Source organism: Nicotiana tabacum, chromosome 8 (assembly GCF_000715075.1).
Source record: "Nicotiana tabacum cultivar K326 chromosome 8, ASM71507v2, whole genome shotgun sequence".
NCBI lineage: Eukaryota > Viridiplantae > Streptophyta > Magnoliopsida > Solanales > Solanaceae > Nicotiana > Nicotiana tabacum.
The window spans coordinates 120,304,938-120,331,109 of NC_134087.1; the positions used below are offsets into that span (position 1 = coordinate 120,304,938).

At 35.8% G+C, this 26,172-nt stretch overlaps 1 protein-coding gene across 2 annotated transcripts; it reads right to left on the minus strand.

Annotated features, from left to right (window-relative positions):
- Positions 1 to 2,544: 2,544 nt before the first annotated feature.
- On the minus strand, positions 2,545 to 13,322 carry LOC107796036 (uncharacterized). Of its 2 annotated transcripts, XM_075219573.1 has the most exons (16): positions 12,990 to 13,151; positions 10,142 to 12,910; positions 9,925 to 10,053; positions 9,597 to 9,788; positions 9,452 to 9,504; positions 9,003 to 9,342; positions 8,766 to 8,835; positions 8,473 to 8,634; positions 6,255 to 6,368; positions 5,703 to 5,887; positions 5,400 to 5,615; positions 5,040 to 5,315; positions 4,725 to 4,872; positions 4,486 to 4,619; positions 3,462 to 3,548; positions 2,545 to 3,385 (listed from the first exon to the last, which is right to left on the minus strand). In XM_075219573.1, exons 2-16 carry the CDS (start codon positions 12,854 to 12,856, stop codon positions 3,299 to 3,301), a joined length of 4,908 nt encoding a protein of 1,635 aa, XP_075075674.1. In that variant the 5' UTR covers positions 12,857 to 12,910; positions 12,990 to 13,151; the 3' UTR covers positions 2,545 to 3,298. The 2 variants fall into 2 exon arrangements, with proteins under 2 accessions (XP_075075674.1, XP_075075673.1); XM_075219572.1 differs by having other exon boundaries at positions 10,142 to 13,322.
- Positions 13,323 to 26,172: the final 12,850 nt, after the last annotated feature.

Here is a 26,172-nt window from a genome sequence, read left to right on the forward strand (position 1 = left end):
CAAATAAATAGTTCAGTAACTTTTTTGTTCTGGAACAAAAAAGAGTAACTTTGCTAGATAAAATTTATCAAATTGAGTGACTATTTGAAGAATTAACTAAAATATTTTATGGTAAGACAACCCAAACCAAATCCAAATTGTTTAATGGTTACGACACTATTTCAACTTTATTGACCTCACACAACTTTAAGATCTTATATGATTATAGCAATCTGGAGATGAAAAATTAGGTTGTTTATTTGAATAGGGAAAGAAACTAAGATAAACCCAAGAGTGTAATTTAGAGATTAATAAAGTGAGTTGAGAATTTAAGATCTCATATTCAAATTTCAACGAAACAAAAACACAAGTAATTTATTCCTATTTGTCTGCGTGCAAACTATTCCAAATACCACAATTATCAAAAAAGTATGTTTAGGGAAACAAACTACTTTAACAATATAAAGTTGACATGGTTTACTCAAGTAATAAATATACTTGTCAACATCCTTTGCAAGGCATTAAGAAAAGAAAGAATTACGTATTTAACCACTTGGCATAGCAGTCCAATTAAAAGTGGTCTAGGTTTGAAGTCTTTATCCGGTTTGACCTAGGTTGTATATAATTTGAAAGAAACTTTTCGGTGTTTAGCCCATTATTAAAGACATACTTCTAGGGTTTTTTCTTTTCTTCTTTCTTCTTTCCCAGCATACTCAATCTCTCTTCACTTGCCTCTCTCTTCGTTCTCCCTAAATTATAGAACTTTTTTGTACACACTCGTGATAATCCTCGCATTCTATGTCAATTAGATTTCGATTTTTGAGTTAATTGACAAAAGAGAGGTTAAGGAACCACAAAAAAAATTGGCATATCAGTCCAAAAACTATCAGATCTGGCCTAAAAGTATCAGATCTTGCCTAAAAGAGCATCTCCGGCGACCTCGTCTCATATTTTCTTATTTCTCTTAGTTTTTGTTTCATCTTTTGCTACTGGTGAAACCCAGATTTGAATGCCAAAACCTCGACGGAAAAATGTAACACCAACAACCACCGAAAACTGTAATGTGGTGATGGACAGAAGGTATTTTCTAGTGTAAATTTGTACAGGTAGTATTTATACACACTTATACAATATTGTATAAATATGTATAAGTGTGTATATATGCATACAACGTTGTATAAATTAGATATTTAATGTATAAGTGTGTATATACATTGTACGTGTATAATAGGCATCCATGGATGTTTGACACTTTTCTTCTTTTTTTCTTTGTCTTATTTTTCTGGTATACATTATTAGAGATTGTATATACAAGTTTATACAAAGTTATACATCATTATACATGTAATGCACATGTGTAGTTAAATCTAAAATTAAAATTTTATATGTTCAATCTATATATAAATCGACTTTTCTTGTTGATTTATTTGCAAATTCATGAACGTCCAATAGTTTTTTCAATTTTTATTTTTTATTTATACTATTTGGAACTTGGAAAAGAAGAAAATTTAAGGTTTTCAAGTTGCATTATATATGAATTTGAATTTTTGTAGATGGAATAGGAATATATACAAACTTGGGGAAGAAGAATAAAAAATCACCGAATTTTCGTGCTTGAAGATCTGTAGAATAAAAAAAAATGCTTATTTTTCAAACTTTGGCCTGTTGTTAATGGGCTACAGATTTGCAAAGTTGTAACTGGGTTATTCTGCTGCAACGTATGTAGGTAAACTGTATTTTTGTGTAATTCTCCCTGAAGAAAATACAATTAAAAACACAACAAGACATTAAGAAGAAAAGAAAAACAAATATCGGAACCCCATAATTATAGCATATTTGGTCAAGCTTCTAAAATCAACTTATTTTGAGAAGTATTTTTCTCAAAAGAAATGGTGAAAAATAATTTGTGTTTGACTAATTAATTTGAAAAGTACTTCTGAGTATTAATTAATGTTTGACCAAACTTTTGATAAGTATATTTTTCTCAAAAGTGTTTTCAAGAAAGTACTTTTGGGGAGAGACAATTTTTTTCTGCTTCTCCAAAACTTTTGTTGTTTCTACTCAAAAACACTTTTTTTTCTTCTACTCAAAAGCACTTCTTTTTTTTACTCAAAAGTGATTTTTTTTTTGAAAAAAAGTGTTAGTAAAAGCAATTTTGGAGAAGTAAAAAAAAAGTAGGTTCTATCCAAAAAGCACTTTTTTGAAAAATATTTTTGAAAAAAAACACTTTAAACACTTTTAAAAGCTTGGCCAAACACTAATTATTGCTCAGAAGTACTTTTCAAATTAATTACTCAGACACAAACTGCTTCTCACCAAAAGTACTTTTAAAAAAAAATCTTCTCAAAATAAGTTAATTTTAGAAGCTTAGCCAAACAAACTATTAGTCAAACACTTCAACTTTGATAAAAACTTTTAAAGAGAGTACTTTTAGCCTCGGAGAAACTTAGGCAAACATGTTAATCTACCATGATCGGCAACAAAAAAAAGAAAAAAAAAAAAAGACGGAAGCTCAAGCTGGAATTTAAAAAAAGTCAAACGGGAAAGTTTGAATTACTGAGGTGCTTTTCGGCTTGAAGAACAAACATAGGTCTTCCCTTTCATTAAATTATCGTAGACATCCGTAATACAAAGTTCCCATAACCTCTGGGCACTCAAAATTCTTTTTTCCTCAAAGAGGGAAAAACAAAATAAATGAAGAGTTACTATTCGCTGCATCACTTAAAAGACCAATCTATACAGACCTGCTTACATTGAAAAAGGAAGATATATGATCATTACCTAGAATTTCCTGTGTACAGAAGCAATATCTGGCAATAGCAGGTTAAGTTACCAATGCGAAATCAAACATCTATACGTTCCTCGTGACCAGGTAACTGGTGGGTAGTACTTCTTTCTTCAACCACGCCACCTTATTATTGTAAGGATTCCAAAATTTCCGGATGCTGCAAAAACTTGACTCTGCCGATGCTACCAGGTATCAAGCGCACCAAAACTTACACTTTTCTTTCCTATCCTCTGAAAAACTCCATCGTAATACACAAATTCGAAGAAGTTTTCCTTGGTAGCAGACCAATTGCTTTACTTTCTCTTCATCCCAACAAACTTCTGACAGTATAGTACAGTTTCTCACATGATTTTGTAACTTTGCAGGTCAATTGAATAACATCAGTGCACAAGTATCATCTTGCCTTTGACGATTGAATGGAGAAGCCCAATGGCACATCTTCATTGCAGTATATGGAGGTGTATTTTCTAAGCTGAAATATATTACAGCTTCAAAGAAACAAGCGAAAATCCAGATCAGCTTTTAGCTGGACTAGTTTACAGCTTCGAAGAAAAGGACCTGCGGTTGCAAATGCCCTCTTTCACACATAACTAGAACATCATCCCAGCCACCAATTACCTGTATATAAAATATCCATAATAACAGAATCTTATTAAAAAATAAGAAAGAAAAATGAGAAGAAACAGAATATTACCTTCACGGTTTTGTCATCATACATGATCCACTGTCCACGATCACGACTGTAGGCAAAACAGTGATAATGCTGTCCATAGTAGCAAACCTGAAATAAATATCAAGCAATAAGATCATCCATCTTTAGACACATCCCACACCAGAATTAAATACACTTGTTAGAATACAAACAGAAGATGGTTCAATAACCAAAAGTACCTCACATAGTAAGTATTCCTACTCTACTTTTTTCGTACAACAAAGTAATCCTTATACTCAGCAACATGAAAGATATACTTTAGCTTAAGCATATCCAGATGAGCAAAGAAACATAAAGCTCAAGCATATTAGGATTAGTACAGAAAATATCCGCATAGGAGAAACCCCCCCCCCCCCCCCCAAAAAAAAAAAAGCTTTTATATTTGAGATCTGTAACTGGCCCAAGTTCAGACTGGAGAACCATATAGACAATGTTCTTGAAACAAACAAGATAATACCCAAACCAAAAAGAAGCTTTATATTTGAGATCTGTAATTGGCCCAAGCTCAGACTGGAGAACAATATAGACAATGTTCTTGAAACAAACAAGATAATACCGAAAAATGGAATAAAATGAACTCGGCCTGATCAAATAGTCACCTTTACTCATCTTCAAGAAAATAAGGCGTTATGTACAAAAAAGAAACAATCACAAAAGTACTTCTCTTCATGAAAGATGACAAAAAGTACTCATCAATTAGTTGAAATGATAAAAAAGAAGGATGAACCAGCTTGCACATGATATTTTAAAAGCAATAAACAATTGACATGGTTTTATGAACCAAGTAAATGAGCTGAAACTACAATATAACATTTACAAGAAACATGAGAGAGTTATCAAAATAGGAGCAGGAAATTGAGTATCTGAAATATGGATGGAGTTGAATATTGAGTTTCAGTGACTTGATTATATTTTGTTTCGAGCTAGTACAGAGAAATTTAAATACTTTAATGCCCCTAGAAATACATAGAAGGAAACAGCAGACAAAAGAATACCAAACATTTACCACAGAAACTAAGTAATGCTTGTTTTTCGGATCAAGACCGCGATAAAGGATGCCAATGTCCACTTCAGTAGATAAAGCTGATAATGTTGCTTTTATGTCATCTACACTCTCACAAGTATTCTGCCAACCTAAAACTGCATGGGGGGAAAACAAATTACATGAGAAACAAATATGATTCTCCGAAGATTCTTCCATCACCCATGGCAACCAAAATGGAGGGGGGCAGAAAATATAGTTACCCGTTGTGAAAACATGTGGCGGAGCAGAGAGAATGTGATGAATATAGTTAAGCTTCTCACATCCACCAACCTCGGGATCGCAAGCCAACTGATGGTTCATCTCAACAAGATTCAGAAGCTCATCAAACGAGCTTTCTGGACACATAACCTGAAAGAAAGAACAAAAAACTCCGTAAACTGTTGAGAAAGCAAATAACCCGCAATAACAGTAAAGCAAATTGCGCATTATCCAGAAAATGTCTTGCTGAACTTCAAAAGATTAATTTACTGAACGGAAACTAATGTGCCATCACAAAATTGCCTCAAAGAACATGCCTTCATTGTTCGGAGAGCGCTGGCATTAATATTATGAAAGAACGATGTGTACTTCAGATGTCTGGACTCCAATCCACAATTGTAGCAGTTCATCTGCTCAAAAATATCCATTCCGAAAAGAGAATGCACAATACAAGCACTACTTGAGCAATCCCAAGAGCCCATACAGCTGCTATCTGCAGATTCAGTATCCGAAACACCTGAGGTTGATATAAATGACCGATGTAGGCAATCAAATATCACACCCAGTACTTCAGAAGCATCATTCATTTGAGCCTGTGAGTCAATATTTTGTTAATTGAAATCAAAGAAGCTGTCTCCTAGAAATATATGAGGGTGCTCAACAGAGTTTCATATTACCTCCTGGAAGAAATTACTATCGGGATAAAGGTTGCTGAGGGCAATTCTCAAAGTAGAAGGAGCAACAGCCTCTCTTCGCATCTCAGTAGAAGCCATGCTCAGAGCAGTAAATATGTCATATAAAGCGCATACCACACATGGGTCACCAACATGATCATGCTCTGATGGTGTTCTTCTCAAAAATTCATCTCGAAATTGTCTTAGATGCCACAATGACTAAAACGGGGAAAAGAGAACACACTTGATATTCAAGAAATTTTGAAACACGATATACAAAGTGAACTAGCACTTGTAAACGCTAACCTGTATAATGACATTTAGAAAGCAATTGTATTCTCCAATTTCATTCTTTAGCCCAGTGCCATATACATCCATTTCATTGACATTCCCAACGCTTATTTCACCACCCATATCCCTGGTTTCAGAGAACATCCTCTGTGCCCCTGAACTTGCCTTCAAGGGTAATTTCTGATGTGCATGGAATGCGTCTGACATAAAAAGAGAGAACGAGGGAGAAGTCACTTGAACATTCAGGAGAGGGAAAATATAAAGCAGTTAACTCTTCAAGACAAATGGAAAAACCTAAGCCGCCACCACCACTTCTCAAGACTCAAACTAGCTTGCCATTCTCCTTCAGAATTCATAACCATTTGAGAGGGTCTCAATTTGAGAGAAGATAGGAGAAACAGAGGGTAGATAAGTAGTCCTTCTAATCATCAAGCTTAAGCAGTGAATTTGATACAGATAGGGAACATCGTAGACTACTAATAAAACAAAATAGAGACAGCCTAAGTTAACAAAAATTAAAACTATCTTGGGGAGCTTGTTATCGGCGAAGAAAGATAATAGACATACCAAGACTTTGGCGTACAGCTCTCTTAAGGTCAGCTTGGAACCTTTCTTCATCATCCTCCTCCACATGTAGCTGTCTCAATGTCTTTGTTCCACTATCTCTGGTACCATTCTTTTCTAGATCGAAATTAAATGGTAGTGAATTTAGTTCACTTCAACAGAGCAGAGCATAGAACAGTTTTGTAGTTGAATTTTAAAGGAAAAATATTGGCACAGCACATATTGCCACCAACCAGCTTGGCTCTTTTTCTTCTAATTTCTATAGAGGGGGCACCAGCTTGGCTCTTTTTCTTCTAATTTCTATAGAGGGGGGCAGTAAAGGGGATAGGATCTCAACTTGGCCAAATAACTCCAAATGTTTTTCTTTTATAAAAGTGACTCCAAAGATTTTTTAGCCAAAGGATCATAGAGCTGGTACTAAATTTGTTCTCACAGTTTAGCAACAGCGTAACATGCCAACTTGAGTATATGGTCAAGTAATGCGACAATTACAATATCATTCATCTGTAACCAAGATGACTTACTCCTCTAAAGTAAAACAATGAAGAAATGGAAGAGATGACTGGGGTGACCAATCACTGTTTCTGATACCAACAGTAAATAGCTTGGATGTTGATTTCTTTGTTTCAAATATTCAATTACTGTATGTGGTCCAACTTTACAAAAGACAGCTTATAACTGTGAATCGACCAATAAAGTACCAATCCTAGAAGCCGTCATAACATTTAAACCAAGTCAATCTATCTTTGATGAAATGAACAATGAACTCTCTGTTTCAATATTTAAAAAAAAAAAAATTACTTGTGTTTCAAGTCAATGGGTCAACAAAACGACCCTCCTCCTTTCTCCGGGCTTGGGACCGGCTGTGTTATAGAGAAGACACTAACTACGACACAGGCGGAGTTATCACGAGAATATCATTCTTCAACAATCCCAAAGCTTTTTCCAAAGTAATAGGCACTGCCATTGAGCCCACATTCATTTGCGCATATAGCAAACAACTAAACACTAAGTGATTAAAAAAAAGCAAGAAGGAATTTAAACTATAAAACAGACACTTCCTGAATGCAGTCACTCATGGGGTACGTTAAAGTCATCGAGCATGTATGAAATCCCCTTTAACATGCAGCAACAACAACTATTACACCTCAGTCCCGTTGGGGCCAGCTATATGAATCCTCACATCTTTCTTTAAGCTTATCTTATATCACCGTCATACCAAAATAAAATAAAAGTGAAAGTAAAAAAGAAGTTAATACACACACACACACTATAATAATAATAACAATAATAATAGTAGTAGAATTTCTTTACAAGTATAAGACCTATTCTCAACTAATAAGTATCACCTATATGAATTTTTTTCTTCCATTGTGCCCTATCTTGAGCTAAGTTTTCATTGATTCGAACCCCGTCAAAATGCAACTGTTCATTTTCATTTGGCAAACTGTCACTCAAGGGCCACGATAAGTACGTTTAGATTACTGGATATTTTCTGGAATACAGGAGAGTCAATAAGGAGTAGTAGAATTCTAACTGAATCCAAAAAGATCATCATTTTTATACACCTATACTAGAAGCTTTCCCTAAACTCTGAAGTAACTACTAAAGCATGTTAAAAGGTAGAAGACCAACAAGCCTGCGAAAAACCTACACAAATAAAAGCCAGAGAAATAAAAATAAATCAAGTATTGCTGCCCTCTGCATACGCCTGTCTTCTGTTTCTAGCAGTTTCTGGATGCTAAAGCAAAGACTAAACTCAAGCAAGCATGGAGGAGGAAACCCAAAAATTTCCAGAGAAACTGCCAACAGACTGAATGCACCAAGACATGGATTATATTTTTTGGTAAATAAGGGATATACATATAGTGCCAGGCATTGCTCAGCCCCTCTCTACCTTCAAAACTTGGCAAGGATTCAACCACAATATTTTCCACTTTTATTATAGGTAAAAAGGAACCAAAAAATGAATGCAAGGAAAAAAAGGTACACAGAAACTTTTTAAAGTACATAATTCCTATTTTACAACAATAAATGCTTTCTGAGACTACCAGCTTTTTTTAACAACCAGGAAATCTGTGATTCTGACACTATGAACTCCTTTACAGGTAAAAATAACAGCGACTAGCAGAAAACTGCAAAAGCATCAACCACCCATTCAAGTTGGAGAAGTAAAAGAGGTCACCATACAGAAACAAGAAGCAGCTAAATACATACTCACCATGTGAAGAATCCAGAGCTCTTGATTCACTAACTGCAGTATTTTCCCTTTCAGAAGAACCAGATTGATACTTCCCCTCACTAAATTTAGTCGAACCTTTCTGGCGCCTGCCTTTTCTTGCAGATCGTTTATCAGCTATCAATACACCATCCTCTGGACTCTCTTTGTTTGACAATCCAGAATAAGAGAAAAAATGATAGCATGTTCAGATGACATCATCCTAACTCTGGAACCTTGCGGTACAGATTACTTTGGAAGTATAAATTATTCCAGTCACTAGTCAAGAGCCATACCATCTCTTTGCGCCATTACTTCTGGAAAGTTCTTTGAAGGACCTTCTAAACTGTTTGGAAGTACATTGTTCTGCATCAAGGAAAGTCATATGTTACAATCACTTCATAGGTATAAAAGATATTAGCAGCATCGTCAAGGTGTACCATCAAGACATTTCAAGGCCTTAGTTTTAACAGCATGAGAAATCAGAATGTCAAAGGTTCTAACAGAAGAAAGCCTAGAATCAGAGTGTTAACCTTCTCGCTACTCTTCAATTGCTCACTGATTTTCTGATCAATATCACAACAATTCAAGTAAATGTCAGGATACATTTTTTGATAAGGGCAAGTTTCAAGATTCATAGCTGCACCCATATTCTCTTGAATTGTTCTTGCAGATTTCTTGTGTTGCTCGGCCAGATGCTTCAGCTTAGCCTCATTCTCAATTCTTCTTTGATACTCTAAAGTCTCTTCAAGCTTCCTTTCCTCGGCTTCAAGCTCAATCATACGTCTGTACTCCTCCTCCTGTAGATTTAAGGAATTACCAATTTGAGGAATTTGACTGTCTTGATCATCGCCATCATGAGCAGCAAATGAGCTGCACCAAAACATACCAGCGAAATGAATTAAAGGTTGTAGAGGGTTTGCTCAGAAGCATAACTAGAGTGTATGTCAATGGAGAAATAGGTCTTTAGAAAGAGACATACACATCTTCCACAATCTCATGGCGAAGCACATGCGTTTCGTTACCACTGTTAGGCTGCACAAGAAAGAGGAAACATGTTATACCTCCTCCCAGCATTATACATAAACAACTGCTTCAGATACCAAAGTTTGACCCACAGCTCAAACCTTTGAATCCTTTGCTCTTCGATACTCTTTGTTTTTTTTCTTGTCCTTTGTCTTTTCATGGGCATGTTTAGACTTCTCATTGCCCCCACTTGAACTCTTCGCAGAATCACGAACAAGTTCAGCCAGAAAAGCATCCCTTGCAGCATCAGACTTCTCAGTTGCATCCTTCTCAGCCACGTCCTCCAAGTGTGCCTAAAAATGAGAAAAAACAATCATCCTAATCAGAATTCAGAAGAAGAAAGACAAAGGCTAAACGACAAGAGGATAGGAAGGCAAACAGCGGTAAAAGATCCTAAGAGCAGCATAAGTGCTTCAAAACAGTAGATACCCGCATAAATGACTTCAATAGAGGCACTAAAATCTGCCGGTAATCTTGGGCAGATGCAGGCTCAAGCTTCACTTCCAACTGTTGCATCCCTGTAACCATCCGCATGATTCGACCATCAATTTTGCTCAACTGCACCCATGAAATTGTAAGTTCAGAAGGCAAGAAAGCAACACAGAAAATCGAAAAAGGAACACTACACGGTAACTGATGCACCAACCTCAATGGAAACATGTTCCTTCTGTCTCTGTATTGCAACTTCCACGCTAGAGTCCACCTGATGCAGATAGTCTTTCAGTCTCCAATCATCCTCTTCGCCAGATTCCAAGTCACAAAATTGAGATGTTCCACCACCGTATGTTTCCTCGAATCCGAATTGATTTACATTGAGAGATTCTGCTTCCTTCAGAACATTTGATATAGCATCCAACTCAAACCTACTGATAATCGTAACTTCGTTGTCACTTTCTATGAGCTCCTCTCGTCGCTTCCGCAAGACAGAATCATAGCTTTGCCGGACAAATTCTATTTCATGTTCTCTTTTTTTACCCTCTTCTAAGCAAAGATCTTCTACTGCCTGCAGTGCTTCCTCGTAACTTAGGTGCTCAGATTTTCTCTCACACAAACCCTGTAGGTCGTAATACTCCTTCTCAAGCAATCGAAGAATTTCCATACCCTGTTGAGCTTTCTCTTTTCTTGCACGTGTCCATGATGCTAGTGCTTCCACACTTGATGGACCAGTGAATAACCAGGACAGTAATGCATCTGAATCAATTATAACTCCATTTTGGTACTGATTACCAGACAAAATTGCTGCAGGTCTATCATTAGAAACTGCATTAGGACACGAGCTGGGAGAAAGATTGTGTTGCAGGAACTGCTTATCAAACAACAAACATGTGTCATCCTCACTGAAAACTATTTTCTCTAGATCGTCAAATCCATGACAACCATTGCTTGTTTCGTCCAGAAAACCAGTTCTCTCAGGATATCTACCTAAGCCACAAGAATGAGAAAGTTCTTGTAAGTATTTTAGTATTTTTTTAAGTTCTTCGGGACCCAAAAAGCATATGCACAAAGGACTCTGATCAATATTGCAGTTAAGAAGTTTAGAGCCAAAAGCAAGACCCTGAAGCTCTTCCACTGCAAAGTGAATAACCTTGCTGAGGTGACTTGAAGCAAGATATTTATTTTTGATAAGAGTCTCAAACACAGCATGGATTCTTTCAAGAAGCTTTACTCGCTCAGGGTCATCAGACAGCGGCAAGCCTTCAGGAAGTAAATGAATCTTCGGACCACCCTCTCCATCACAATCCATAAAGTCAATGTCTGAGATCTTATCATTTTTTCTACTCTCAACCATATCTCTGTTGGGTCTATCCCCTAATTTCCTCCTTCTAGGTGATGTGCCCCACTCGTCTTCATGGCAGAAAGCCTCCAAAAAGTCATCCTTTGACCCCTCTCCATCATCTCTTTCATAGGACTCATCTAGAAAACCATGACCCTGAGATCTTGATTGTTTATCAAGTATTTCCACTGCTGCATTAACATCTAATGGTTTCCAAGAGCAGTTCAGAAGCATCTCAGCCCACTCTTTCTCCACACTTTGAGGCAAAACTGATTGCATTTTAGGCAGCAAAGCACCCATGTGATCATGCACAACATGATGAATGTGTGATTCTGAGTTTGCAAATTTTTCACTGCAGCGGCAACATGTCCAGAATTTCCAAGTTTTATTTGTCTTGGCAAATGCAAGAGCCTCAGATAGCACTTCAATAGCCAAACGATCCTTAGACGAACTAAAATGTGCCTTAAGATCTGAAATTCTAATACTAAGCAATTCTTTCTTAACATCCAAACTCATGGAATTCCAATATGATTGCACCAAATTCCTTCTCTCCGTGGAAGAAGCAGTCTTCCTTGCATTTCCACTCTTCCTCCTCTCACCTGCTCTCTGCCCAGATCCTGCTGTTGAATCCAAATCTTTATCTACCTCATTCTGTGATTTGACAGTTCCTGACTTCTGCTGTAACAGCCTAGCGGCAGCTACCCGAACCTCAATCTCCTTCCTCCTCTCTTCAGGTGTCTTAGTTGCCTTCTTAATTTCATTAGGCCTTCTAGCCTGAACCAACCTCAATTCCATTGGGTCCTCAGACACCCTCCTAATTGGAATTAACCTGAATTTCTCCTCCCCAGTTCCTATATTCTTCATCCAAGAAGAAATGGAAGCAAAATTTGACTTCTGAATCAAATTTTGAAGCTCACCGCGTATATGAGATATTCGAGCTTCAGCAGGGGAGATCTTCTGTTGACTCTCCTCCTGTAAGCTCTCTTTCGCAGGATCAATGGGGTTTTCAATTGCCAATGCTCTTTCACACTCCTGCACGACTTCCTCGTACTCCTTCCCGTCATTCGCTGCTTCATACAACAAATTAGCATAGAAATGCGCAAACTCAATAGAGTACGGAGACAGCGACACTGCTCTCCTAGCACTCTCAATCGCATTCCTCAAATGCCTCTGCTTCGCATTAGGATCATCAATAATAGAGGCAACCTTCACACAAACTGTGCCCTGGACACGGTGAATCAAGGCCGAATAAGGCGAACTTTCATGCTTAGTGGACAAGTCCTTCATCAATCTTAGGGCTTTTGTATGGTTCCCGCGTCTCAGGGACGTTAGGGCACGCTCGCATTCAAGCTTAATCGAAGCATAAGAAGCAGCCGACGACGATGAGCCGTTGTTCTCACAATCAAATACCAGTACGGCACCGTTTTTACTCAACGATCCGTTCGAAATTGAAGGATTTATTAAAACTAGCTTTTGCTCAGCATCAAGCGCCGACGGCGGCGACCCATCGTCGGAGACAGACGGAACCGCCGCCGGTGAAATTGAGGGTTTGGAGCGAGGAGCGACGGTTCGCTTCTTGGGCCCCATAGAAGATCTCTCCTATGGCGAATTAACCGAAGGCATATACCTTATTTCATGCCCCTAAATACGTATAAAATCCTCCAATTACACAGATTATACATATGTAATATGTTCAACAGACAGCAATAGAGAAACTTACCGGTGAAAAGCACAATCGATCGGCGTTGAAGAGTGTGTTCTATATAAATATAATATATGTAGTATAGGTAAGTAAACAGTGTCACTCTCTCTCCCTCTCTCTCTCTCTAAATCTATGTAAAAAGGTCGGGGGATACGAAGAATGAAGATATGGGGGGTGGGTAGGTTTGGGAAGATAGAGAACTGGACTATAGTAACAGTGGGATGAGGAGAAAAAATGGAAATTAAATTAAGGTGGCAATTTTTAGGATTGGAGTAGTTATAATTACTTCTTTTTCTTTCTGGTGATGTAATTTCTTTTAAAGATTTTATTACCTTTATGCTAATGATTTTTCACTTTATGGAAATGCGACGCAACTGGTATAAAGAAGGAGCAGGAGAAGTTTTAAGAAAAATTGAAGCTATGTGTAATAATAGGTATAGAATTTTATACTAATAATGTAGTTTAAGCAATTCTAGCCGTTTAATTTAGTTTACATAATTAATGAATATCAATTATAGATAATTATTTTGTAATTTAACTTTAACTTATGTGATAATACAAAACGATTTGTACGGTTGACTTATAAAAGTTGAAGTAAAATTTCCTAAGATAGTGACTTTATGGTTGAAAAATTAAAATGACTTTTCGAAAACTAAAATTAAAACTCCAACAACGATTGTATTATTCATATTTGTGTAAGTATTGATGGATAATGATAATTAAGTGATATAGCACTTATCAAGTAAATTAGTTGAAATTTATGCAAATTGATTTGAACATCACAATTAATTATTATTGGAAAAAAAAATGATCTAAAAAATACTATATGTATTCTTCGGAACCGGTGCATAAAGCTAGTTGAGTTCACAAAAAGTACCTTGCTAGATTAGCGTTAATTCTTGATGTGAACGTACTTGTCCAGTAATATAGCACCGAACCTAACATTCATCTTCACTAAGCTGAGCTTTTAAAATATAAATACTATTAATACTTAGAAAATATAATTACTTCTTGCTTCATTTTTCTTTTGCATAAAAGTAACTTTTTTTTTTTTTGGAGAGTAGAGTAAGCACCCCACAATAAACCTTGAAGTATAATTTTTTCATTCCAAGAGGATAACAAACGCATTACTATAAATAGACAAAAATTATTTAACACTTTATTTTCATATGATATCTTAAGAACATACGTAACGTAGATATAGAAATTAGAGAGAAGTAATTTAAGTTTGAGAAGTATAAGAAATGTTATCATTTTCCATCTAAATTTAACTCGTTTTTGAAAATTAAAGCATTTGTACCAGTAAATAATATGAGTAGTTATTGTATTACTTTTAGTAGGATATATGTATGAGAGATAACATAGCATGAAATATAATTTTTTTTTATAAATTTCCAATAAAAGGGCAACAATATGATCACAAGTTGCCTTTTTTATAAAAAAAATAATTTTTGTCTCTGTCTCTAACTTGTTCATCACCCTTCATTTCATTTTTCACGTTTGGGCTCATGGTCCCAATTATACAGATTTGCAATGATTGCTAAAAAATTCGAAATATGATGCTTTTGTTTTTTAAAGTGAAGAACACAAAATTAAGGGTCGTTTGATAGCTTATATTACAATGTAAATTTTTCACAGAGAAATATTACAACCCTTAAAGGCTTTATGTTTTAAAAACATGTTAAGTTTCTTGTGTTTCACAATTTTTTAATTAAGAGTTAAGACACACCATATCAATTCAGCCTTTCCATGATTAAAAAAAATTTAAAAAAAAAAATTAAAGTCAGCCTTTCCTTTGAACTTTTTCCTTGTTGTCCTCAAATTCTTTATGCCAATCAATCCAAAATACATCTACTTGAGAAAGTCATATTCTATATTCTTTTAATTCTTAATAAGATATTCTCATTTGTTTTTAGGCAAACCATATTATTTAATTGGTAAGGTAGTTAATCCAAATTTCACTCACTTAAAGATTGAGTATGCTCAAAGACAAGAAATACAACCAATGTCGTACTTGCATTATTCTTTGGGTTTACTTTCAGTATTTGCTTTACAAGTCTGTTTCTTATAAATAAAATTATAGTGTCTCTTCGGATACATTAGATTAAAAAATATTATTAGAGTGGATTAATATTTTAAAATCCATATACCAACTACAAAAGTTATACTATAAGCTAAAGCAAATGATAAACTAAATTCCTAGTCTTGTAACATACTTATAGTGTCAATACAAATTGGTATAGGTGTCCATCAACGTGATGATAACTTGAATATATACATTTTACTAAAAAGTGAAAAGTTTGTTCTCTTTTGTTTATGTCTAAACTTCTTCATCTCCATACACAAATGTAATAATCTGGTAAGACTTTGAAACATGATGCTTTTGTCTTTCCAATATAAGAAAATAAAATTGGGATTGTTAGATATGATTATACCGAAAAAATTTCACATAGGAAATATTAGAAACTTCTCTACATATTAAGTTACATCGACAGATATAAAATCAATTCTTTATTTGGATATATTTTTCTCCATGTACTCTAAATTCTCTATGCCAATCAATCTAAATTCAAATATTTGAGGAGGTTGCGTTATGTGTACTTCTAATTCTTATAAGGGAAAAAGGTCATTATTACTCCTGTACTATTGTAAATAGTACACTTTATCCTCCATTTTATTTTACGTCCAAAACCCACCCTACAGTTAACAAACTTGATAGAATTGCCTCCAACCCTAACGGATCTACACGGTTGCAACTGACCCCTTCAATTTTTTCCATGTCGGCTACCAAGTCACTCGACCCCACCAAATTAAAATTCCACAGACCCCATTACATCACCCGTCGCCCACCAGTGACCCTTCATCAACCCGCTTCAAAATATTTCTTTCACCCACTACCAGTGTTGGCGGTGCCGCAGGAAAAAACAACGAAGGTACATCGAAGTAAGGCTGGATCAACGGTGTCAGAGATAGATCTGATTGGGAGGTTTTATTATTGGAATCCGCCGGCGATTGTTGCGAATTAATAACGGCGGGATTTTCTGGTAAATGACTGAGCCGCCATTGATTGATGTGGAAAATGGGTAGCGAAAACTTGTGGGTTTTAAGAGTACTGAGCCCTAGAATTACTTCCTAAAAGCAAATGGTTGATTTTTAAGATGGAAGAAGAAAATAGTTGATTTTATGATGATGTCGTTGTCGGTGGATGTTGCTTCCATCTTCGCCCAATTTTCAGATGGATTTATTAATAAATACATAACTTATTATAATACATAATCTACAACCCAAATTCGTTAAACAATCTCTATAAGTAGAATTTATTTTACTTCAATGGAATACACTGATATCTCTTTATACTTTAATTAATTTTCCTGTTCTTTAGCTCTGCCACTGAATGTTTGATTTCTCTTTCATTTATATACTTGCAGTCAATTATTTTACATGATTTAAATATATATTCCAATTGAAATGGTTAAAAAGCTAGTAATTAAATCTATCTCTCTTTCATATTCGTGGTATATGTGTTGGAATATTTTATTTGGCTTCTAATCCATTTGTACCAATTGGTACAACTAAAAACACAACAAAGACAAACTCATCTCTATTATTCTTTCCCTGAATAATTTAATTGAAGTCTATCCATCCAATCAAGTTTTACTTATAAATGCGCATAGGGGTGTGAGGAAAATAGGATTGGGGTCGTGTGAGCCCTAATTCTTTGTCAATTGAGATTGTAATGGGGTCCGTGGAGTTTTAATTTGGTGGGGTCGAGTGACTTGGCAGCTGACATGGAAAAATTTGAAGGGGTCAGCTCCCACGGTATAGATCCGTCAGGGTTAGGGGCAATTCCATCAAGTTTATTAATGGTAGGGTGGGTTTAATTAAAATACAAAATTAACACTTATTCCGAAAAAAGCAAAAAATTTACGAAAAAATTATTCTTGATTCGGGTTTATGAGTTTTTATTAAAAAACTCATAAACCCGAATCAAGAATAATTTTTTCGTAATTTTTTTTACTTTTTTTTCGGAATAAGTGTTAATTTTGTATTTTAATTAAAAAATTCCAAAATAAATATTTTTTTCGAATTTTTTTACTTTTTTCAGAATAAATGTTAATTTTATATTTTATTAAAAAATTCTGGAAAAATAAAATTTTCGAAAAAATAATTTTCACATATGGATTGCTTAGGTGGACGACCATGTAAGCAATTCTAATTCAGTTGGACTATCATGTCAGCTTCAATGATAAAACTAACGGTTTAGGGGTATTTTTGGACCAAAACATAGACGGCAGAGATATTTTTTGCACAAAAAACAAACGGAGGATATTTTTGAGCTATTTAGTGTGCACAAATCACAGCTTCAATGATTTCGTGTGCACAAATCACAACATATAATTGAGCAAGACTTTTAAATGACGATCCTGCCGTAGGTGCCTCTACATGAGCTTCTAGTAATGAAATATGAACTGATACCACTCACTAAATTCGTATTCTAATCACGAAATCATTCCTCGAGATATGAGTTCAAAAATATACTCTCTTTAATTCATCTATAATTTACGCATGCCTTTCCCAAGCATAATATAAATAGTAAAATAAAACTTAACTGTTGGTCACACACTCAAGTAATTATGCACAAAATTTTAAAAAAACAAGACTAGTAATTTTTATTAATAAAAAAATAATTATTAAACGCCAATATTCATGATAACTTTCTGAGCACTCCTGCGGATGACTTTTTGTCTTACGACACGACATGGTAATTGATTGAGTGCGCTTTCCTTTCTCAATGGCACAGCAAAAGCACCATATTTCGGGTTTGGATATCATAGGAAATGGGGCACTATAGAAAGGTTTTCCAAGTGAACACCCGATGCTACGTCAAAAGCATGAATTTTAGCTGTCGAATGAAACTACTAAATACTAAATGTAGGAATTCCAACTGGAAAATTCACGAACCAAGGTTCCGCGTATCACGTCAGGGGTAAGGTCTGCGTACATATTACCCTCCCCAGACCCCACTATATGAGATTTTACTGGATAGTTATTGTTGTTGTTGCAATATTCATGATAAACTACAATCCCAGAACTAATAAACTATAAAACTAAAAGGGAAAAAAGAAAAACTTAATGTCAAAAGCCTCCAAAAGTCTCTAGCTGTGATGTTGATGTGTTCCTGCAGTGATGCCGACGTGATAAGCTTTAAAATTTCTAAAAGCTTATTTATATAAGAGACTAGATAACGCACGAAATAGTTACTTCAGAGAGAGGTTTTAACCACTCTCTATATTTTCTCTAACCACACACACACTTGTAATATGGCTTCATCACTACACCTTGCAAAGAATAACCCCTAGGATTGTAAATAGGGCAGGGCAAGGTAGGGCGCGACAAGGCAAGCCTTGACCCGCTAAAATTTTGACCCGCCCTGCCCTGCCCCAATTAGCCTTTTGTCAAAATTTTGCCCTGCTCCCTTTAGACTCATTTTTATGTTTTTTCTTTATTTTTTATTTTGCATTATGCTTTTAATTTCTTTTACCTTTTCAACTTTCTATTGGAATATTTAAAATATTGTTTAGTTGTTTATGCATATTGATTGAATATAATATAATTTTTTATCAATGTTATAGTATAATTTATCAAAGACTAAATTCCCCTTATATTAATATTCCACTCCAAAAACGGTGACATATAGTATGGTGTATTCATTATTTTTATTGATAGATTGTTAACTGGATAACATTAAGAATGATTCTATCAATTTGGATAAGAAGTCGATAACCGATATCCAAAGTTGAATTCAGCTAGACTTAACTTTGGTTGATCATTTTGTGCTTCTTTTTCACTCTCAATAGTCATATTAAATAACGTTTTCTCTAAGATAAACAATAAAGAAAGGATTATACGGTCTATCTTTTACAAAAGCAGTTAGATTATTTTTCTTTCAATGAAAATAATGCATATTCATTTTAAAATGCAGGAATTTGTAGATAATCGAATTGGGCAACATCTCTCATTGCCTAGAAAGAAGACCGTGAACCGTTCAAATACTAAAATCAACCAGATAGTCTATACAACTGTGGTTTGCCCTGCCTCGCCCTGCTCTATCAAAAAATTTCAAAAATAATATTTTGCCCTGCCCTGCCCCACCCCACCCCATTAAAATCTACCCTTGCCCCGCCCCGTTTAAGGTTTGCCTCGCCCTGCCCCAATTGCCATCCCTAATAACTCCTTTACTCGTGAATAGCCTGGTTCCCTAATGATCCATTTTGGAAACCAAATGGAAGAGGATCCCCGCACAAAATACTCATTAGAAGTACTCGTTTGGAAAAATTATCCACCTCAAATATCTACTACCTAGAGTATTCACAAGACCAAGTCTGATCAAGCTATATGTACCCATTCCTTTGTCCAATGAAGACAAGAATAGAATATACCAACCATGGAGGAAAATCACTCATCATCAAAATGCTCGAAAGGAAAATTCTACATCAAATGTTGAAAGCGAAACTAATTGAGATGTGGAAACCAGTGGAACAACTAGATCTTATTGATTTGGGCTTTAGACTTTTTCACTGTCGAATTCAGCCTTGAAGAAGTGTGACAAAAGCTCTATATGAAGTGTCATGGTTTATAACATGCCATTTCTTTTTAATTAGGAGATGAGAGCTTGATTTTGTATCAGATGCAATGAAACTTTCCTCCACGGCCTTATGGATCAGATTTTCCCAACTTTCCACTAAATTTTATGATCGAGAAATCCTTGAAAAAGTGGGGAAGAGTGGGAACACTCCTAAAAATATATGCATGCACATCATCTACCATGAGAGGAAGATATGCAGAGATTTGTATTCAAGTACTAGTGAAAACCCCAGTAATAACCTCAGTAATCATAGGTTTACATACTCAAGCAATCATATATGAAGGAAAAGAATTCTTTGAAATGGATGAGGGCAGATAGGTCATGTTATAAGACATTACACCTATCAAACAATTGCATCCACAATAGGAAATTCTAAATACCCAATACAAGTCGAACCTTCCGAGGAATATTGTAAATGGAAAACATTCAATTTCCCTAGAAACAAAAGAAATAAACACATGGGTAACGAAAACTCAAAGCCTATGTCATATCCACTGATAATGAAACAACCACCTCAGGTAAAAACGTACAACGCCTCAACATGTAAGTTCTTTGAAACTCATAAATTCAGGCACAAGGGTAATCCAATCCACAAAATTATGAAAGAAGGACTGTCTGAAGTCTAAACTGTTGGACATTCAAAAGATCCCCCCAATACGGTTTAGAATGAAAGTAAATAAGGACTAAAGCCAAAAATCCAAAGATCAAACAGAGAGTTAGGGCAAAAAGAAATTAGATCCCGCCCGAAATGATCCCAATCAATATATTCATGAAGATTTCTTTTCAAAAGATGTTAATGAAAAGGGCATCTCTACTAAGATGGGGCAATCCAAAAATTCAAAATTTGTCCCTACTAAATGCAATGCCCTGACGCACTCTAGCATCTTAGCCCATCCATGAAAAGAGATAGAGTCAACTAGGGCCAAATCTAAAGTGGGACCGCCAAATAAAGCCCTTCTCCCAATACCTACCCCCCACTCACACGGCTCTCTCTCACATTACCTATGACACTGATATGCCTACTTCTAGGGTTCTCTTCGGTGCTAGGCTTTCATCACAATCCATGAAAAATCAAGTGCATACACCCCAGAATCATTATTTTACTAACCCTAAAATGACATTTCCAGTAATTTCACCAGTATTCATGGATCAGAGTGTACCCACAAACACACACCTTAATAAGGCAGGTCTATCTTTTAATCTCTATTCAAAAGCTTTAGCCACTACCTTAAGCAAAATTCTTAGTGGAGCTCTCAAGGAATCAGATAATGGGAACAACAAAAAAGAAATTACGACAGAAGCACTATCTCCTCTGTCCCTTGTATTATCTCCCCTGCCCCCCAATCATATGTTGAGATCTTAGCTAGAGATGGCAATGTAAAGGCATGCCAAACATTCGATTTCATGATAGGTGCCATCCAATGTTCATTCGAGTTCGAAATCCTTTTTATCTTGCATAATGGGTAATGTCAGGGATGAATCATGGCTTGGCCAACTTTAGCCACCAACTATGACTTTCCATCCTAGTCTAGACCCAATATTCAGAGGGAAAAAAGAACCTCTCCACTGAGGAGCTCAATCTATTGATAGGTCAGGTGTGCCAAACATTACCATTTTTCCTACAAAAGGACCTGGCAACTCTGCCAATGTTTTCTTCCTTTGTCGTCTGGCCACCATTATGGAAATCGAAAGTGACCTCCTCGCCATCACCAAAAATGCAACCCCAATAATACCATATATCTTCAGTGGAACTAAAACGGAGGGTACTAAACCAAACCCTGAACTTACTATAGGAGTCCAAAGATTTCGAAAACATACTAGCAAAGCTAGGTGTACAAAAGACAAGGGTAGTACTGATGCAAAAGCACCATAGATAGAGTTAAACAAGCTGTTCAGTGAAATTCTTATTGCTCTGTTCCTTAGAAACTCTCAAGTTGCAGACTAGAGCTCTGAACGCACTAATTTCCAATAAGAACTCATAGCAATCCTAGACCTGGTACTAGGAATGGACATTCAGAAGACAATGTTGAAGAGGAAGGGGGTGGGAGTCAAGAGGAAGGCCTCGTCAAAACAAAATATTTTGATGAACTTTACTATATAGAATTCCCAAAGAGAGAATAACTTGGAGTTCTATAGACATTATGCATCAATGGTCAAACTCCATAATCCTGTGATGCTAGTTCTGCAGGGAACACACACGACCGACCACAAACATCTCACTACTGAGCTAAGTTCTCTGCATAAATCTAATCCCTGCTCAAAGTAAATCTGGTGGCATTATGGTAATGTGGAATGAAAACCTCCTAAAGCCAGATAAAATCTCAACCACCCCCCAAGGAGTGCATGTCATGGCTAAGGTATATTTCCCTCCTACCTCTTGGATTTTTTTCACGATATATGCTAGTAATATGTATTATGATAGGATAAAATCGAGAGACATTTTAGTTGATATAGCCTTTGTGTTCATGGGTAGTTAGCTGGTAGGAGGTGATTTTAATGAGGTATTCAAAACTAGAGATAAGTTTGGGGGTAATAGAATAAACCACAATAGGAGAAATAACTTCTGGAAATGTCTAAACTAGTACAAACTTGTGGATTTAGGCTTCAAAGGGAATATGTTTACTTGGAGTAACAAAAGGTACTCTAGGAAAGGACCTCATTCTCGAAAGGCTAGACAGTTGTTTTGCTGCAGATGATTGGATAGAGGTCTATCCTGAGTCTACTGTCAGTCACCTTCCATACAATCACTCTGACCATTACTCGCTCCTCCCAAATCTAGAGAATGGACACACCACTATCTCAGATAAGCCTTTTAGATTTGAATCTATACAGTATGGCAATTCAGATTTCCCTGAACTTATCAAAGATATCTTCAAGAAAAATGAGACCTTGATTAGAGCTACTGCTCGACTTATGACTTGTAACGACCTAAATCTGCCTTAGGCGTCGTGATGGCACCTAGTCTCTAAGACTAGGTAAGCTGATTACTTACAATAGTTAAGCCAGTTTAACAATGATATTTTTAAAGCAGAGTTTAATGTAAGTACCGGAATAAAGGTGAAACAAGCCTACATGACTATAATCACAACAACCTCTTAAGACTAGGTAATACAGAGTCACGAACTCTAGATGGCTTGAATATCTCAAAATTAAAATACAATACTGTTTGGATAACAAATTGACAGTACATTCAAAAGGAAAATGACCCCAAGGGACTACGACGACCAAGTAGTTCTACCTTAAATCCTCGTGATCAAGAAGTTAACTCTGCCTGAGTCTGTTATCTCCAATACCTGAATCTGCACAAAAATATGCAGAAATGTAGTATAAGTACACCACAGTCGGTACCTAGTAAGTACCAAGACTAACCTCGGTGAAACAGTGACGAGGTACAAGTCAAGACACCTTCTAGTCATAATGACCTATGCAGTATATCAGTATGAAGCTAATAATGGAAGTAAGGATCAGTAAATGAAAACAAGGAATAACATGTGATAAAATAGTAAAGTAATCTGAACACCGTTAAAGTACTAATGGGACCAAATAAGGAAATCAATGACAACCAAATAATCAAATTGTTCTAACACAAGTTTCACAACAAAATTTCTCTGAGATACCTTATATATTAATCGTTAAGTCACAAGAAGAAACTCTTTCTTGAATTCAACCTATCTTTAACTTCTGCCTTCTTTTTTGTTTCTTTATTTTCTTTACCTTCCACACGTTTCTTGATTTTTTTAGTAATTCTTGGACCCCTATTGTGTTGTTATTAATTTTCTCATAAAATTCACCTCCACACGGCTCAAATCTAACCACAATTGACTTAATATCATCAAACTATGCTAGGAAAATCAATTACAATAAATAAAACTAAGATCTTTACACTTTTCCCAAAAAGTCAACCCGGGGCTCGCCCGATCAAAACCCGGGTCCAATAGTTGATTCCGACTATCCATGACCCCACGAGTTCATATATGTGATTAGTTTCAAAATCTGAGTTCAAATCGACTCTCAAAACTCATTTTTTGTTATAAATATATATTATATTATGGATGTTCATTTAATACTCCGTTATGGATAAATATTACCCCCGATAGAAGATTATCTATATCTGGTATAGTAGCAGCTTACACAGCAGCTTGCAGTAGCAGCTTACACAGCAGCTTCCTTTCTTCTATAAATAGAAGAGATTTCAGTTCATTATGTACATCAGTTTGAATTCGAATAATATATCAGTTTCTCTCTATACTTGTCTTTACTTTATAGTCTTTATTTTATAACACATTATAAGCACGAGACTCTGTCATCTCGAGCAAATATTTTGAAAGTATCACAGGTACGAACTTTCTTTTTCTAAATAATATCAAAGCTTTCTAAACTTGAATTTGTAGCCCTGGATATATCGGGCAAAATCTACATGTCTTGGGTGCTTGATGCTAAAATTCATCTTGATGCGATGGGTCTGGCAGACACCATCAAGGACAAAAATCAGGTATCAAACCAAGATCATGCCAAAGCAATGATATTCCTACGCCATCACCTTGATGAGAGCCTGAAAATGGAATATCTTACTGTTAAAGATCCAGTCATACTGTGAAATAATTTGAAAGATAGATGACCACCTGAAGATGGTCGTTCTTCCACGGGCACGTTATGACTGGACCCATTTAAGGCTACAAGACTTTAAATCTATCAGTGAGTATAATTCTGCTATGTTTAGAATTATTCCCAATTGAAATTATGTGGTGATAATATTACTGATCATGATATGGTGGAGAAAACTTTCACCACTTTTCATGCCTCAAATATGCTCCTACCGCAGCAATATTGAGAGAAGGGATTCAAAAAGTATTCCGAACTTATCTCATATCTTCTTGTAGCCGAGCAACATAATGGGCTATTAATGAAAAACCATGAAAGCCGACCAACTAGTTCTTGTCCATTCCCTGAAGTGAATGAGACGAACTTCCACCAAACTAAGCATGGAAGAGGTCGTGGCCCCAGTCATGGTCATGGCCGTGTTCGAGGAAGAAAATCTAATCATGGTAATAATAATGCACCAAATAACCCTCCTAACTACCAACAGTGGAAAAGGAAGGAACAAAAGCATGAAGCGGTGCAAGCAACAAATGCAGAAAATGCATGATATAGATGTGGAGGAAAATGACACTGGTCACGTACCTGTCGTATGCTAAAGCACCCGGTTGAGCTTTATCAAGCCTCCCTAAAGAAGATAGAGAAAAATGCTGAAGTAAATTTTATTTCTGAAGATAGTGTTGACTTCATGAATTTGGATGTAGCTGATTACTTTGCACTCCCAGAAGGAGAAACAAGTCATGTGATCGCTGATGCATCTGTAGAAATTTAAATTTCTGTTGTTTGTATTAGTTAGTATGGTTATGTAAAAATTATGCTTTGATAATGATATTTACTATAATATTTATTTTGTTTATGTTATTTTGAAGAATATGAATAATCCTCAAATTATGTTTGTATCAAAGACCAATCATGAAGATATTTCTGAAATTGATAGTGGAACAACTCATGCCATATTCAATAATTAGAAATACTTTTCTTATTTGCATAAGGAAAAAGCAAATGTTTCAACAATTTCTGGTAATATAAATTTGATTGAAGGCTCTGGAAGAACCATTATATTTCTCTCTAAGGGAACAAAATTTATTATAGACAATGCATTATTCTCCTCCAAGTCCCGAAGAAACTTGTTGAGTTTTATAGATATCCACCGAAATGGGTATTATGTTGAGACAATAGATGAAATGAACGTGGAATATCTTTGTATTATAAAGAATATTTCTGGCCAGAAATGCATTGTAGAAAAGTTACCAACTTTATCTTCTGGCTTATACTATTCAAAGATTAGTACAGTTGAAGCACACTCTATCGTAAACCAGAAGTTTACTGATTCAAATACTTTTGTGCTTTGGCATGGCCGTTTGGGCCATCCTGGATCAATAATGATGAGACGAATTATTGAAAATTCGAGTGGGCATCCACTAAAGAACCTGAAGATTCTTATAAATGATGAATTTTCTTGTGATGCTTGTTATCAAGGCAAAATAATCACTAGATCATCATCAATGAAGGTTGGCATGGAATTCCCTACCTTTTTAGAGTGTATACATGGGGATATATGTGGACTTATTCACCCACCAAGTGAGTTGTTTAGATATTTTATGGTCCTAATAGATGCATATTCAAGATGGTCTCATGTGTGCCTACTATCATCTTGCAACCTGGCGTTTGCAAAGCTATTAGACCAAACAATTCGATTAAGGGCGCAATTTTCAGATTATCCTATAAAGGCTATGCGCCTAGATAATGCTGGAGAATTCTCATCTCAAGCTTTTGATGATTATTGTCTATCAATTGGGATAAAAGTTGAACATCATGTAGCTTATGTTCATACTCAAAATGGCCTTGCAGAGTCATTTATTAAACGCCTGCAATTGATAGCAAGACCACTACTTATGAAAACAAAATTGCCCACTACTGTTTGGAGCCACACTATCTTGCATGCAACATCACTTATTC

Bases quoted from the DNA above. Each gene is read 5' to 3' on its own strand.
- LOC107796036 (XM_075219572.1), bottom strand. From the start codon at position 12,856: ATGGGGCCCAAGAAGCGAACCGTCGCTCCTCGCTCCAAACCCTCAATT. The intron at 8,836-9,002 runs GTTAACACTCTG...TCCTTGATGCAG, and splicing joins AATTGAAGAGTAGCGAGAAG to AACAATGTACTTCCAAACAG. The intron at 3,549-4,485 runs GTAAATGTTTGG...TATTTATTTCAG, and splicing joins AGCATTACTTAGTTTCTGTG to GTTTGCTACTATGGACAGCA.